The sequence below is a fragment of the Diceros bicornis genome, chromosome 14, assembly GCF_020826845.1.
Source record: "Diceros bicornis minor isolate mBicDic1 chromosome 14, mDicBic1.mat.cur, whole genome shotgun sequence".
In the NCBI taxonomy this organism is placed as follows: domain Eukaryota; kingdom Metazoa; phylum Chordata; class Mammalia; order Perissodactyla; family Rhinocerotidae; genus Diceros; species Diceros bicornis.
The window spans coordinates 62,987,219-63,003,647 of NC_080753.1; the positions used below are offsets into that span (position 1 = coordinate 62,987,219).

Here is a 16,429-nt window from a genome sequence, read left to right on the forward strand (position 1 = left end):
TGGGCTTTAGGTAAAGGAAGAGCTTCAGCTGAGGGGCCCAAGAGAAGGAAAGGATGTGCTTTCTCGGACGTTGGTACTCCATCATGTTTTAGGCACATTGTCATGAAGCAAGAAGAGAAGAAGAGAGGGTACTTGTGAATATTTTTACCTGTTAGAGGTAGTGGGTGATTCCACTGATGGATGCCAATGCCTGAAGCTCAGATCCACACGGCCTTTGTACCTCAGGACACCAGGACCAAAGAGAGATGCTTGCTCGGGCATTCATTATCACTTCAGATAGGGCAGCAGAGCTTCAGTGCTAATCTAGAAGGAAGTCATACTGACCAATCCTTTTTCCGGAATAAATGTGGAATTCTTCCAGGGTCACAGAAAACAAATGAAGGGGGAAAGATTCAAAATCCAAAATACAAGAGGAAGGAAGAATCTAAGAGAAACTCTGCCTACATGTGCTGGGAAGTGGCAGATGATGCCAGAATAGAAGAGGGGGCTGGTTGGAAGGGCTGCTCCTTCTAATTGTACCGTTGTACAAAAGGTGTCCCTTCCAGGTGGCTGCAGCCTGCTCCAGGACACACAGCTCTGTGACAGAGTGCCTCCCTCAGCCAGGAGCCCTTGTGCAAGGCACAACCTGGGTCACTGTGTTGCGGGTCCAGGTCTGTGTAAGAAAACATCCAGGGAAAGTGCAGGGTGGAGAGTCAGGAAGGTGCTACGTGGAACTGGTGGTGGCAGCACTCACACACAGCTGGAACGACACAGGGGTGAGAAGGTGGTGGTGTCGGGTGGTCTGGGCGGCACTCACACACAGCTGGAACGACACAGGGGTGAGAAGGTGGTGGTGTCGGGTGGTCTGGGCGGCACTCACACACAGCTGGAACGACACAGGGGTGAGAAGGTGGTGGTGTCGGGTGGTCTGGGCGGCACTCACACACAGCTGGAACGATACAGGGGTGAGAAGGTGGTGGGGAGGGCTGCCCACAGGTGTCTATCTCAAGTGTTTTGGAGGAAATAGTGGGAAGTAAGAATTCCGAGAGATGATGAAGATGTTAGTGCCACTCTCCAAAATGCTGGTGCATGCCATCACCACACCTTAAGATGTAAATTAAGCGTGCTGAGTCCATGTAATTATTCATAAAAACATGTGTGCACATCTGCTTTGGACCCAGCATGTGCTAGGGGACAGTCCTGATGGCGATTCAGTAAGGTCCCCAGTGAGGGCTCTTGATGCAATATGGGAGCGTCCGCCCTTCTTCAGGCAGCGATTGCTAGGGGTCGAGTATCATCCTGCCTCGTGGAACAGCTCTGCAAGGAAGGGAAACATCACGCCTTTTACATCCTGTGCCTTCTGGCAGATGCACTGTAACATATGCTGATTTGACTGTGTCTTAAAATTTTAGGGACATACTTTTCCCGAGATCAGCTGCAAGCTTCTGTGTGTGAGGTGACATTAACCACAATACTTTTGGATTAGGTAGGAACAGGCAGTTGGTGGGATTATTCCTGTTTTTAGCCAGGGAAACCAGGGCATCAAAAAGCTTCACCGAGACACTCAGAAGTGTGGGAAGGTTATTAAAAACTGGTTTTCATAGGGCCAGCCTGGTGGCGTAGTGGTTAAGTTTGTGCGCTCCGCTTCGGTGGCAGGTTCGGATCTCAGGTGCAGAACCACACCACTCATCAGCCATGCTGTGGCTGCGTCCCACATACAAAATAGAGGAAGATGGGCACAGACGGTAGCTCAGGGACAATCTTCCTCACCAAAAAGAAGCAAGAAAACTGGTTTTCAAATGTCAGTGCTTCTCGAAGTGTGGTCCCTGGAGCAGCCGCAGCATCACCCCCCCCCACCACCGGGAGCTTGTAGAAACACAAACTCTCAGACCCCACCCCAGGCCTACTGAGTCAGAATGTCTGGGGGCAGGCCTCACGCTGTGGTTTAAGAAGCCCTCGGGATGCTCAGGAGCACTCAAGTTGGAGGAGTGCTGTTGTAAACCTGGCTACCCATCACAGAAGAAGCCAGACGTCCTGCCTGCGGAATAAGGGACCTGGTACACGTGGAACAAAGATGTTGTCACAGGGCTGTAGAGGAGACCTGAGTCGGCCGTGGAGCACACACACTTCTGCTAAGAAGAGGTTTCTCAGTTCTGTAGGGAAATGAAGCAGACGCCATCCTTGAGGGTCAGTGAGAGATCGCACAGGACCTGGCTGTCCAGTCCAGTTCCACTGCGGACAGCAAAGTTGTCCGGATTGTCCCAGACAGCAGAAATCATAGGAATTCCTGAAACTGATGAAGGAAGGAGATGACGTCTCAGTCTGGATCTAACCCTCTTATCTGCACTATGAGAACATAAACCTGTATGCACGTACATTTTGGAATCTCAAACTATGGCCCGCGACCGAGGTTCTTGGGAGGGAGAGGCTCCTCCCCCTTGCTTCCCTCCCCTCCACACGGTCAGCAGTGGGTGTGTCTCTGGCAGTTTCTGCTCTCAGAAGAGCAGAAAACCCAAACCGTTGGGTGCGGGTTTCTTTCACACACTCCCAAAGACTTTTAGCCAAGTACTCACTTAGGGAGGATGCTCATCTTGGACTCACCTAACGTGTTTTGCGTGAACTGCTTTGGGAAAGAATAGCAGGTGTGTTGGAGATGTGTGAAGACGGTGAATTATTAACCCACTTTGTTCAGTTGGAATTTCATTCTGAGGAGAAACAAGTGCTGCTGGCAATCAATGTGATCATTGAAACATCTGGGAAAGCAGTAAGAAGACAACAGCCCGTCTGGGAGGTGACGGGGAAGTAAGAGGAAAGTCAGGCTGCCTGCCTGATGTTGGAGAATAAGTACTAGTATCGGTTCCCCAAATGAAAGATAAACCTTGAAGCAGAGGCAGCTAGAGCCACCGTCATGAGGAATTCAGCGGGTCAAGGAGTAAAACAATGAAAACCCTTAGGAAGAAAAGTATGAAGAAAAACACCATTGTAAATCATTTGAATGTCCTCAGGTTAGATAAATATCCAGCAAAAAAAATTTACTAACAATTCCAATGTGTAAATGGTCCTAAATATCACTGGCTCTTTTAAATATCCTCAGAGATATTTTGGCCAGAATAACACTAATTGTTAACATTTCTTGGTGCTGCTGGGCCACAGGGATGGGACCCGAAATGCTGGGCAGCGGGGGGTCCCTGGGCGCCGAGAGCAGTGGATGCTTGGCACACAGCCACGCTCCTCACACAGGAAGATCTTCTCCTCTAGTTCCTCTCTTTTATTTAGTATGTTGTTTAACATTTACAAAAACGTTTCTTAAAATTACTGGGGTATCAGTGCCATCGCTAATGGGCACTCAATAAAAATTTGTTAAGGGGATGGATTGATTTTGGTTCTTGTCCTTGTTGAAACGATTTTAAAAAGACCCTTTAAAAATTATATATTTATTCATTCCAGCAGTTATCAGTCTTTTTTTCTTGCCCATGCACACTTGAGAAACACAACACCTTCCTCCCTCAAAAAGTTTTATTTCAAAAAGGGGTCAAAATTCCACGTTATGCAAACTCTGTGACAGGCGAAATAAGGGCTCGGGATCCCCGCACACGAGGTGGGACACTGAACCCAGTTACAACCACAGGTCAGTCACCCAGGAGGGTGTTTTCCTCAAAGGAACGTGGAAGAGGTGAATCATAAAAAGCATATAGTCTCTGGGAGCTCAAATAAACCTGCAGTAATTATTTTTACAGTTTATCAGATATTATTTTGGGAGACTTACAGGAAACTTAAAGCAAAAAAAATTTTTTTTAGTCAAATCCTATTTGTCTACAAATTATTTAGATGGGGAAAGATTAGGTAATACTGACAAAAAACAAACGTATAATAAAAATGGTAGCCCACGTTGCAATGGTAAAAGTGGAATGAGCAATTAAAAGTGAGATCAAAATGTTCTTTAAATCGATGTTTTGGGATTTGCTGATGGGGTGGGATTTTAGGTCGCTTGTTGTCATTCCACACCCACTCCCCACCCCGTTCTACAGATGCAGGGAAACTGAGCCCCAGAGGGTGAGGTGACTTGCCCCAGGTCACAACACCGGTATATGAACCCAGGGCTCCTGGTACATTCCCTCCATAATTTTTCTATAGTGGGAGAATTATGGAGCTTAGCTGTATATCATTTTGGAAAAAAGAGAGACACAAAGTTCCGAGTTTATGTGACAGATAGATTAGTGGGATGGCCATTTAAATTATGAAAGAATTCTTTGTTCTACAAAGAGATTTGAGTTCATTTACCTTAGGAAGACTTTGGGGTATAACCGTCCTAAGAGCCAATTTTTATTTGATGTCGTGATACTCATCCCTTCTCCCTAAATTACTAAATTTAACTCATATCACGAACTTGAATTTTTGTTAAAAAGAGATAATTCATATCCTTTTGCTATCCCCTGAACTGAACCTACTTATCTTATTTTTTTTTTTACACCAAACAGAACTAAAGTTAAAAAAAATCCAATTGAAAGCTTATCTACTGGAACCAACCTATATTCTTGTAAGAGCCTTGAAACAGAAACTTAAGATATTCTCCCAACTGATATTTCATTCAATTCTAGACTTTGACTTAATTTTTTTATGTTGAGAATCTTTTCAGAATTTCATAACGCTGTGATCGTTGGTAACACCCCAGTGTCAACAGCTGGAATCACCTCTTTAAATCAAAAGCACCTTTGGTACAGTCTACGACTTGTTTCACACACACATTCAGAGAAACTTCATCTCTACAAAGCCTTTCATGGCCCCGCTCCTCCAGTGTGCCCCATGTCCTTTGCTCTGCACGTGGTCACCTATTTGATAGAAGCTCTTACCCTGTAAGGCATTCATTAACTTACGAGTTTTTCTCTGTTGGCAGGTTAATGATGCTCAGTACACATTTGCTCCATGAATGATGGAATGTTGCATCACAAATGTGAAGGCGTACCTGTCTACACGTGTGTCACCCTAAAACTAAATACGTCAGAAGAACAAATGACTTGAGGATAAAATTAATAAAGTATTAGCAGTTAATCTTATTTCCTCCCTATATTTTCTTTATGAGTAAATGTTCTAGTACAGTAACTTAAAGACGATAGACATGCTTTTAGTGTAGGAAATTGCCAAGTTGGCATTGTATCAGAGAGGGTGCTAAATGAATTAGCAAGAAGGCAGCCTAGAGAGTATACTTGTCTGTGTCAGATTCTCCAGTTAGGTAAAAGGAATACTTGGTTTTATTTTTAAATGTCAAGGAAAAAAATATCAACTTCATAGTATTATGAAAGGATCACGGTACTGAGTTTTAATTGCTGGTTCTACTGAGTGACTTTACAGGTTACAGGGACTAAGTTGGAGAACAGATCCATGAATGTACATCAGATGGGCTTGAGACTTAGCCAAATAACAGAAAAAGCAGGAATGAAGACAAAGATGGGAAAGTGTATCAGAAGCAACACATTCCTCTTAAGTCATAACGTATCGTGGTCTGAAAGCCTGTGTGAATCGGGGGGCAGACAGGGCTCCCCTTGTTTGAACTGCACACTGAGACGCAGCCTCGAGGAACAACCATCTAGTGGTGTGAATTAGGAAAACATGGAAAATTGTTCTGTCTTGATATAGTAACATCATTTACATGATACCATTGGGAAAATGTTTCCATGCAAATAAGTTTTGCATGTAACTTTTTAAGAATCAACACTTTATTGTAGCTATTTGATGGGCATCTTTCTAAAATATTTTTTTCCTGCTTCTTAAGCAATACTATAAACATAGTGTGATGTGGAGAAAATTACACTGGTCTAGGGGTGTAAAGACCAAGTTCCAGGTCTGACCCTGCCATACAGTTCCCTCTGGGACGGCACTGTAGGGCCTCAGCTCATCGGCTGTGCACTGAGGGGCTGGGTTAGGTGCAAATCAGAGACCCCTTCTGACTCTGAAGATCAGTTTTGTAACTTTGCCTTCTCGTGGTTTTCATTATGGCATCAGGCACATCTGCGTTACAGTAATGTGAGCCTTCAAAAGGGTCCGTGGTGTATGAAGTCTTGTTCCTACCTGATCGAGGTTGGAACGTCTGTGCTTTCCCATGTTGGGGGCTGTCCTGCTGTCTTCTCTGAGTCAGTGTGCCCACTCTGCTCCCAGCGGCCTTTCCCCATCCCTGGCGGTGGTCTGGGGCTTTCTAATCTAGAATTAGTTGTCTGAGGAGAACCTCAGAGTTCTTCTCTGAAGAAACTCTGTTTTCAGTGGATGGCCTCCGTAACCTCCATGTTATTCAATCAGAGGCCTTTTTCACTTAATTTCTAGTTCTTGGCTTTTTGTAGAATAATTGAGGCCACAGGATAAGTGACCTGTAGATCCATGCAGTGGCTTTATGTTCCAGGAGCACACTGGAAAATGATATGGCTCAGATTGTTCTGAGGTTGGATCAACCTTGCATTAGGGTCCTCAGCTCACAGGTAGGAAGTTAGTGTGGGTTTTGTCCAGGACCTCAGGATAGAGACCACTGTGCATAGCACTTAGGGTTGACAGTCTCCAGACCACCGGATGGGCAAATGTGTGCCAGTCTGGAAAGAAGGGAATTTTTGAGAGTAAAACTGTCATTTTCTACTGGAAGTGGGGGCAGTGTGATACAGTGAAGGGGGCACTGAGATATATGGGTGTACAGGTGCCCGGAGTGTGATTGGAAGGATATGCACCCACTGGGTGAGGGATTAGCCCCTAGTGGGGAAGAGGGGAGCAGGGGTGCCAGGACTGTGGCAAAAAGTCAAGGAGGGCTTTTGTCTTCTCTGGAATATTTTAATTTTTAAGTAGAGAATGGATGTATCTATGATTTGCTTGATTAAAAATTAATTTCGTAGCTAAAGTCTTCGACTCGAGTTTGCTCAGCTGTAACTCACTGCTGGTGATGCTCCCGCCTCCAACTGGGACATCTGGTGAGCCAGGCAGAGCGCTGCCCGCACCGCCCGCAGCCGTGTGCGCCGTCCACAGGCAGCAACGCCATCGCCTATCCGAAATGCTGGATAGCGTCGCACCCCCGCCACAGGCTTTCGCTGCTGGGCCTCAGATACGGGATGTTTCTGCAGTGAGGTGTCCGTGCTCCTCGTGAGGAGCGATGCCTGAAGCCGCAGGCGGCTCACGGGAGGTCCCGTAGCTCCAGGTCTGCCTCCAGTGAGTTCAGCTTTCTCAGGTTTCGTTGCCAAGTTAGTTAAATGAAAAAGTGTTGGGATTTCAGAACCTTTTGGATTCTGGGATTGTGAACAGGAGTGGTGGATCTTCTAACCATTCTGAACATCTGTTGGAGAAGGCCCGAGGACTCCTCGTCCTCTGCCTTGGGTGGGAGGTCCGTCAGACCCGTGAGCTCAGCAGGAAGAGGCGAGCCCTCAGCCCGGCACTGCTCTCCGTTTGCCCCTACCATGCCCCTCACTTCCTGCAGGGGGTTAGGACTTGAGCAGGACCAGGAGAGACTTTTAGTTTTGCCCATATCCTTCCTGCAGAAGCCCTGGGGCTCCTTGAACTTCCTAGCTTAGAGCAATCCCAGCCTGAAAATCTCAAATCAGGCTGTCTGGGTTCAAATGCAGCTCTGCCGCTTAATAGCTGTGTAATCTGGGCAGCGTGCTGGAACTTTCTGTGCCTTGGTTTTCCCATCTGTAAAAGAGGGATAATAATAATACCACATAATGAGCTTGAAAGAATTAAATACTTCCAGCTTTCGAAGCTTCCTGTTCTGCTCTTGGCTCCATGGACCACTTCCTTTTCCCATCGCCACAGCTGCTTCTAGCAGCCAACTGCAAGGCTATCTCCCAGAGAAGCCCCTGTGGCTTTTGCGTCCAGTTACCTTTCATGGTTGTGGAGGTTCATCCTCAAGGTCATGTCTCACCACTCACACGTGAGGATGCACCAGGAGGTGCGGCCTACCATGCTCTTTTATTTTTGTCCAAATGGTTGATTTCTCTGAGGTTCAGCTACGTCCCTCCCGGGTCCTGGGCTGTTGGCGGCTTTTTAATTTGCCTGTCATTATTACATTATGTACTTGTTGGGAGAGATTTCATTAAATTCCCCTAATGTGGCCACTGCACATTATCTAAACTAGAATAGCCATCTCTGGGCTTTCTCACAGGCCGACAATCCAATGAGTTCTTTATGACTTTGCAGCAAATTTAAATCCATAGAGAGCATCGTGAGACCTCAGTATTCCATATGTGCGCCCTTTGGGTGTGTGGCATTCTGGACACCTGAGGAAGTATCGCTAGAGCAGTACCTCCCAAGCCTCAGTCGTCTGCGTGCCGTGCAGGCACATGGGGTTTGTTTCTCTGCTGTGTCCACTGAGGTGAAGGATGAGTCACCCTGCCTGGGTTCAAATCCAGCTCCACCATTTAACAGCTCTGGAATCTGGATGATGTGCTTGAACTCTTTGCCTGAGTTTTCCCACCTGTGAAATGGGGCTCCTATTACTACTACATAGTGAGCTTGAAAGAATTAAATACTTGGAAATGTGTAGAACAGTGCCTGAGGATTGTAAATCCAGCCATGGGGAAGGTGTTTACCACTGGAAACAGGGTTGTGTGGCTAATGGGAGTCTGCCCATTATCTCATAGCCAAATCTCCTGGGAAAGCGCTATTGCTTTATTGCGGTTCGTTCTGGTCTGACGGCTGCTGCTTAGTAGACTCTGTAGCACTCAGGATCCTCCAGTGCCTGGGCCCTGCCTCTCTTCCCTGGCCTCCTCTCTCCTCATCTCATATCCAGCACTCTAGTTGTACCAGCTTGCCGTGCCCCGAACACCACGTGCTGTTGCACAGTGGCCCTCTGGGTCCTGTCCCCACATGCGCCCCACAGCACGCTCTGCCCAGCACTGCTCATCTCCCCAGATAGTCCGAGCATTCTGCCACCTCTACAAGCCTTCCCTGGCCGTCCCCTGTGCCCCTTCCTAGAACTGCCGGCTCTCTTCTGTAGCCCCCATTGTGTCCATACTGTCTGGGCTTCTATCCAAATCACTTGTAAATCTGTAGGGTGTGCGTTTACTTACTTTGTTTATCTATCTAGCTATTTATTCACAGAGATCTCCTTCTACAGGACTCTTAGTTTCCTTGAGGTCAGGGATGTATCCATCTGGGATGTATTTGTAGTGACAGTGCTCAGTACATATTAGAAAAAAATGACCTGGTGACCAAATGAATGTGTGAGCTCCAGAAGAGGCCACCCCCACTTCTTAGATCCTCAGATCCCGCATGCTTTTGTGAATGGTGCTAGCCTTGAGGCCTTTTCTACAGGCTTTGCAATTCTCAAAGATTCTTTAGGAAGAAATTTGCTCATTATCATTTCTCTTAAGGCCATTTATTTATTTTTATCAATTTTTAGTTATCTAAACTCTCTTGTCTTTAGGCATAATTTAGGGGTGACAAAAACAAGTGATAGAGGGTGACAAGCCACTCAGGGGCAGGGCAGCATCCCTGAGGCCCGAGTGCTGCCCAGCTACACATAAGGCCTTCCCTGTGGCACTCTGGTCTCTGTCTGCGGCCTGGAAACCTGGGAAAAGGAGACTCTTCTAAAGGGCGAGGGCTCTGTGGGTCCTGGCAAGAGTGAGCACTGTCCTCACTGGGATTAATGCCCAGACTGATGGGATTTCAGTAACAAAAATGTCAGCCTTTTATTCATAATGCAGGGCTTTACCTTGAAGACAAAATGACATCAAATACACATCCGTCACTCTGTGTTTTCCTGGAGCTGTCTCACCTCCCACTCGGGGATCACACTGTCTAACGAGCACTGCCGCAGTTCCCCCACCCCCGCCCCTCCCTGCAGGTAGAGCTTTAGGATGGATCCAGGAAGAGGACTGGGGCTTTCCCGGGACAGGAAACCATTGTGGCTGTGGCGGGTGACACTCCCTTGCCTGTTGACTCGCCCTGAGCCAGCAGCGCTGGGTGTCAGGGGATCCCGCCCTGGGGGAGGTGGAGCTGGCTGGCTCCCCTTGCGCCTCCTGCCCTCTGGACTTCTTCTTCCCTGCACTGCATTTGTTTACGGTCTTGATTTTCAAAATCCATTCCCTGCTGTGGAGTTAGTTCCATAAACATTTGATGTAAGTTATTTTAGAAGGACTCAAAACTTTCAGGTGTTGTATCGCTTATTTTACACTTCAGAGACTACCCGCAAGACAACCTGTGCTGTCAGATCTACCCGTTAAATGGTTTTCTGAGAGACCTTTTAAAGAGATTCTCCTGAAGTGGCTAAGTCCATTCAAACTGCTTGTCCCTGTGTCTTGTGAAGAAGGTGGCAGCATGGCGCTGGTGTTGGCGATGAGGCCTGCACTGCTCCCCCACTGGACAGCACGCCACAGTCTACCCGCTCCTGCGCCACACTCAAGCCATGGCCACGGAGAGCCAGCAAGGCTCCACACTGCTGCTGAGCCCAGTAGTCAAGTGCAGTGGCAGGTGGCCTGCCACGCTGTGGGTCGTCATATGGGGCATCTTGAAATCAGAGACGCTTCTCGGCTGGCCTGAGTCTCTCCAGCCAGCCTCTCCAGTGTTGCTCGTAGAAGTGCCTCTGATCAACACCGAGAGCCCTGCCATCACCCACCGGGGGGCCTGCTGCTCAGAACAGCCCGTGCGAGGAGAGTTCAACCCAAATCAGGACCTAAAATCTAGTCAAAGGAGCAGACTGACCCACTTCTCAGAGCTTGACAACTTGATCAGACAGATTAGAGAAAGAACAACACAAAGAGTAAGCTTGATTTAATGCCTGTGTATGGAACCCTGCATGAATAAATGGAAGATGTATAAAGATGGATCATATCCTGTGTCACAAAGCCGGTCCCAAGGAGTACCAGCGAGCCCAGTAATGCAGACTGTTTTCTCATAATGATTTAATAAAATTAAAAATTAATGACTCGAGATTGCAACCCCACCACTAGCCCATCTCAAAGCCTGTATGTTTGGAAATGTTATGTGTGTGTGTATATATATATCATAGGTAAGGAGAAATCCTGATAGAAATCACAAAATATTTAGAATCAAATGACAGCAAGAATTACATATCAAAACTGGTGAATGTAGCTAAGATGATACCTAGATGAAAATTTGAAGTCTGAAATGCATTTATGAGAAAAGAAGAATTAATGATCTATGTGTCCATCTCAAGAAATTGGAAAAAGACAAGAAACCCAAATAGATCAAAAAGATGGAAATAATATAGATGAGAGCTATAGAGTTTAGCATTTGTGCTAGGTTATTTCATTATAAAACAAAGATCTGGGGCCAGCCCAGTGGCGTAGCAGTTGAGTGCACGCGCTCCGCCGTGGCGGCCCCAGGCTCGCGGGTTTGGACCCTGGGCTCGCACCGACGGACCACTTGTCGAGCCATGCTGTGGCGGCGTCCCGTGTAAAGTAGAGGAAGATGGGCACGGATGTTAGCCCAGGGCCAGTCTTCCTCAGCAAAAAAAAGGGGAAGATTGGCGTCGGATGTTAGCACAGGGTTAATCTTCCTTATAAAAAAAAAAAATCGGATAAAAACATGGCAAGATGTTAATATCTATATAATATTGATGTCTGTTATGTAATATTCTGAATGTTTCTGTTTGCTTGAATTATATTATTCAAAATTAATTTGTAAAAACTAGAGGCCAGTAAAACAAACATTAACTTTGATTATTAAAAGAAAAGAAAATTAGCTTCTACAATTTGAAACATATGTTTTAGTGGCTTTCCAATTGGGCTCCTCTATGTAATGAGAGGAGACTCTCTGTGTCTGTCTTAACGCCTGGGCCACACCTCCTCTGCATCAGCACGTGGGCCCCCTGTGCCTCCATGCCGCTGCACAGGAGGGTGGCTTTTACCTCTTTGAGAAGTCTCCCAGGTCTCCTGGCAGGGATTAACATTCAGATCAGACCATCCCAATTGTACCACGGAATTCAGTGAGAACCTGCCTGGCTGTTTCTGCAAAATACCGTCACAAGCAAATAGAAACTTGATTTTTGTTCAAATAGGTAGGAAAAAGACAGCAGCTACTAGATATCATTAGTAATGTGACTGAAATAAACAGTTACCACTAATAACTTTTTCCAGCTTCTGGATTACTTTAGAGACTCTCCTGAGCTTGTAGGGCAGGCACTGGGTCGTTACAGTGTTAACTTCTTATCAGCATCAGTCATAACTCCTTGATACTATGTAACTGAAGTAAAAATCAGTGATCACTGGAGCACCGGGCTGACAAAGCCTACGACTGTCATCTTGAACTTTGGTTTCCAGTTTTTGCTTCTCCCAATCAGGTGTGCCACCTGTTTTATAATGAAGTTCTCAGGAACACAGCCACACCCACTCCTGTGTGTGTTGTCTGTAGCTGCTTGTGCACAAGGCGGAGTTAAGGAGGTATGGCAGAGACCGTATGGCCCATAAAATATTGACTGTTTGGACTTTTACAGAAAAGGTGAGCTGACCCCTGCTCCAAACAGGCACATTGTGCTCTTGGACTGACTTGTAAATATTGTCATAAATGTAAACTTACAAAATGCATTGATAATAAAACATGGGTTTGGGGGACTTTTTCTATTGGGGCTCCTCATAAGATTTCATCCTAAGAACAAACAAACAAACAAGGCATCTGTTGACAATAAAACTTGAAAACCACTGTGTGATGGCATCATCGCAGGGACATGTGACATGCAGTTAGCAGCAAGGTGAAGGTAATTCTGTGGGTCAGCCCTGTGAAAGCGAGCCTTCAAATGTTCAAAACCTGAAAATAAACATCAGGTTGCTAGTATTGGGGGCATTTGTTTAGACTTAAAATCATTTTATTAATATTTGTTTTTTGTGACAATATAACAAAAGCAGCCCTTCGATGAATTGCTTAAGCATGCTTTAGAAATCCCTGATATTTTGAAAAGTATATACTGATTTCATGACACAGTTGGTAGGATGTTGTTCCTATCTGCCACAGTTTAAAAATCTCAGTTTTTACACTTTCTAAAACAAAATTAGAAACATTCCAGTGCCTGCAGTCTTCTCTCTCCTGATTGGCTAAGGAGAATCCTGAGCAGTCCTCAGCCCTCCATAGCGTGGGCATAAAGGGAATGCCACTTGAATGCAGCGGCTGCAGGCCCCTGAGGGAGCCGTGCTTCTTGATGCCCTGCCGAATGGAAGACATTCACCGCTTCCCTTTGTATCTTTCAAGGATATTCCCCGAGTCCCTCCGGTGGCTGATGGCTACCCAGCAGTTTGAGTCTGCGAAGAAGCTGATCCTGCACTTCACACAGAAGAATTGCATGAGCCCCGAGAGTGACATCAAAGGGGTGATGGCCGGTGAGTACATGTCCGCTTCAACCTGTGGCCCTGTCCTGGACTAGGAGTCCCCATGGAACAGTCCCTGGTGCGTGGGTGGGTTTTGTTTTAGCAAGCAGCTGCCTCAGCTAGCTGTTTGACTTCCTGTGATGGCTGGTCTGCAGCTAGACTAGGAATGTGAGTGAACTGAGACTCTCTCCACCGTCTGGGTGTTGGATTCTTTTCTGATCAAGTCTCACATACTGTGGTGCCCCCAGAGCCTGTCCAAACCCAGAAGTGAGGCCTGAGCCTGATCAGCACCTGATCGTCAGGGGAATATTTGGGAGGGCTGAAACCCAGGTCTGGCACACAGCCTTGCCTGCCTGCCAGGTCTAAATGCCGGCAGAGTCCTGGCATGGGGTGTGGCTGGCCCTCACCACCTCTCTTTTCCCAAGTATGACTTTCCTTTATCTATTTCTGTCATGACCTATTTGTTGGGCAACTGAAGTGGAAAAGTGAAGTGTTTGTGTGTAGTGGTCCAGATGCATAGAATTCGTGTGTATCAGGAGCATCGCCACAAACTAGACTGGGCCTTCCAGGCTGGGGATCCACAGGTATCACCAGGAGGTTGTTAAAATCCTGACTCCTGGGCCCCTCCCGGGCTGCCCTCAGGTGATCCAGAGATTGGGAGTAAGCCCCAAGGACTTGCGCTTTTCATAAGCACTAGAAGAAATTCTGATGCACGAGGTGTACAGACCTCCGTTTGAATCCCCAGATAGACGAAGCCCAAGCTCTGAGCCACTGCCACAACCTGAAGACCTGGTATAGATAGTACTATGGTCACAAAATTTTCCAGGAAAATAATCTGAAGGCCCTTGTCCCAGAAAAAACATGTACATTTCCGTCCCTGACCTGAAATTCTATCCAGCAGATTTTACTAAACGCCCGCCACGTGCTAGGCACTCTTCTAGAGCAGAGAAAGCCTTGCTTTCGTGGAGCTCACAGGTAGGCAGGGAAAGGCAGACAGTGAACAAATGAGCATATGCTGCGTCAGGAGGATGAATGCCGTGAGAAGAATCCGCAGAGTGGCGGGGCGGAGGGTGGTGGAGCCTGGCCCAGGGGATGGGTGAGCAGAGACCTGAGCAAGGTAGGAGAACGTGCCCTGAGGCCTCCATTCTCGATGGGAAAGGAACACATGGGAAATCTGAATCAGTGAAGTGGGGTGTGCTGGCCAGAAAGGGCTTCTAGAATCGCCTATTCCACGGTCCCTACATAGGCTTTTCATTAGACTCCTCATTCAGAAGACCTGGGGTTCATTGTCAACAGATGTTCCCCAGACGCTGCTGCTCAGCCAGGATGGCATCCTGGCCTTGGCCTGTGCCCGTGACCCGAGAGCTGGGGACAGCCAGACTGCCCCCTCCACCTGGGGCAGGCTTGGTGTGCAGAGCAGGCAGCACAGGCAGAGAAGTCAGGAAGCCCGGAGCCCTCGCTGTGCTGGAGTGAAGAGGGCGGGAGCTGGGTCTGCCCTTCATGGGGAGTACTAAGTGCTGGTGCTCTGCACAGAGGCGTCTGCGGTCCCTTCTTGTCCAGGAGCAGCGACAATCAATAAGATGACATTCACAGAGTGCTTACCGTCACTTTTCTAGATGATTTGCAAATATTAACTTAGATTTAATATTTAGTCCTAAATGCTTGACATGTATTAACATATTTCTTCATGACAATCCTGTGAGAGAGGCACTATAATCATCTCCATTTGCAGATGAGGAAACTGAGGCACAGAGTGGTGAAGTATCTTGCCAGAGGTCACACAGCTAGTAAATAGTTGAGCTGGGATTTGAACCCAGCACTTCTAGGAGAAGCAGCTTCACTGTCTGCCTCTGAGCAGTGAGGGAGAGCGCAGACAGACACCGACGCTTCTGTGCAGAGACGAGTGAATGCTGAATTCACTGCTGTCTTTTTCGGCCACGTTTGCTCATTTTGGAATGTCCAGCTATCTTCCCCAAACTTCTCCACTCATTAGCAGGTTAATGCTTTTAAGTCTTACAGTATAATTTGTTTCTGGCATTTCCCTAATTAAGTCACCACTCTACACTGCTTTTGGGTTAAAATATTATCTGGGAAAGCTTGTTTTCTCCATCCTAATGACACAGGTTAATTTCCCTCATGTTTTTCCCCCTTTCTTTGCTTATGAGTTTCGCTGGTGTCTATTTCTATGCTGGTGTCCCCGCGGGAGGCTGGGGAAGGCAGCAGACACAGGTGACCTCTCCCCGCTCCGGAGGGTTATCTCGGTGTCACTCCTTGGGGCACACATTTCACACCTGCCTCTGGGTCTCGCTCACTCGTGGCTGTCACCCGCATTGATGACAGCACTGTGGCAGAAGTTGGCCCAGGGCTTGGGGGAAGACAGGTGTCTGTTTCACCTAAACTGGCCACCTCGGGGCCGACCTGGTGGCGTAGCGGTTAAGTGCGTGCACTCTGCTGCAGTGGCCTTGGGTTCGGATCCCAGGCGCGCACCAACGTACCACTTGTCAAGCCATGCTGTGGCGGCGTCCCATATAAAGTAGAGGAAGATGGGCACGGATGTTAGCCCAGGGCCAATCTGCCTCAGCAAAAAGAGGAGGATTGGCATGGATGTTAGCTCAGAGCTGATCTTCCTCACAAAAATAAAAAAGTAAAAAAAATAAATAAACTGGCCACCTCGACTGTCTTAGGCTAGACTTGCTTTTCTGACGGGAACCTTCCTCCCATCGCCTCATCTAGTCCGCCTGCCAGCACCTTAGTCTCTCCCTCGGGCTCTTACTTGCCTTGACTCCATCCTCACTGCCACCCTTCCCCTCACACTACCACATGCTCAGAAACTCTTCAGTGGCCTCCCAGGGCCTGCCGGCTGATCCCCAGGTCCTTCAAGCCGCTCTGAGACCTTCTCACCTCTGCCTGGCTCTCGCAGACGCTCTGGCGTTCATTAGGCTCTCAGAATGCACCGCACACTTCCTCTCCACAGGCCTTCCCCCACTCCAGTTCCTTGTCCTCTCTGCTCGCTCTCCTCCTAACTTCTTGGAGACCAGGGTAGCCTGACTTCCCAGGCCCAGGACAGCCCTCCAGTGGTAAGGAAAGGAGTCACTGGCCTAGCCAGACCCATGCCCCCTGGTTAGACATCACAGAGATCAGCTGAAATGCAAAGGAGCAGGACA

At 47.5% G+C, this 16,429-nt stretch overlaps 1 protein-coding gene across 2 annotated transcripts in view; it reads left to right on the forward strand.

Moving 5' to 3' along the window:
* The window catches only part of SLC22A23 (solute carrier family 22 member 23), a 166,302-nt gene that overhangs the window by 129,297 nt on the left and 20,576 nt on the right, over positions 1-16,429 (forward strand). For both annotated transcript variants that reach the window (XM_058555356.1, XM_058555357.1), the window contains one exon: positions 13,150-13,277. In XM_058555356.1, coding sequence (XP_058411339.1) covers positions 13,150-13,277 — 128 coding nt within the window. The remainder of the gene's footprint in view (positions 1-13,149; positions 13,278-16,429) is intronic.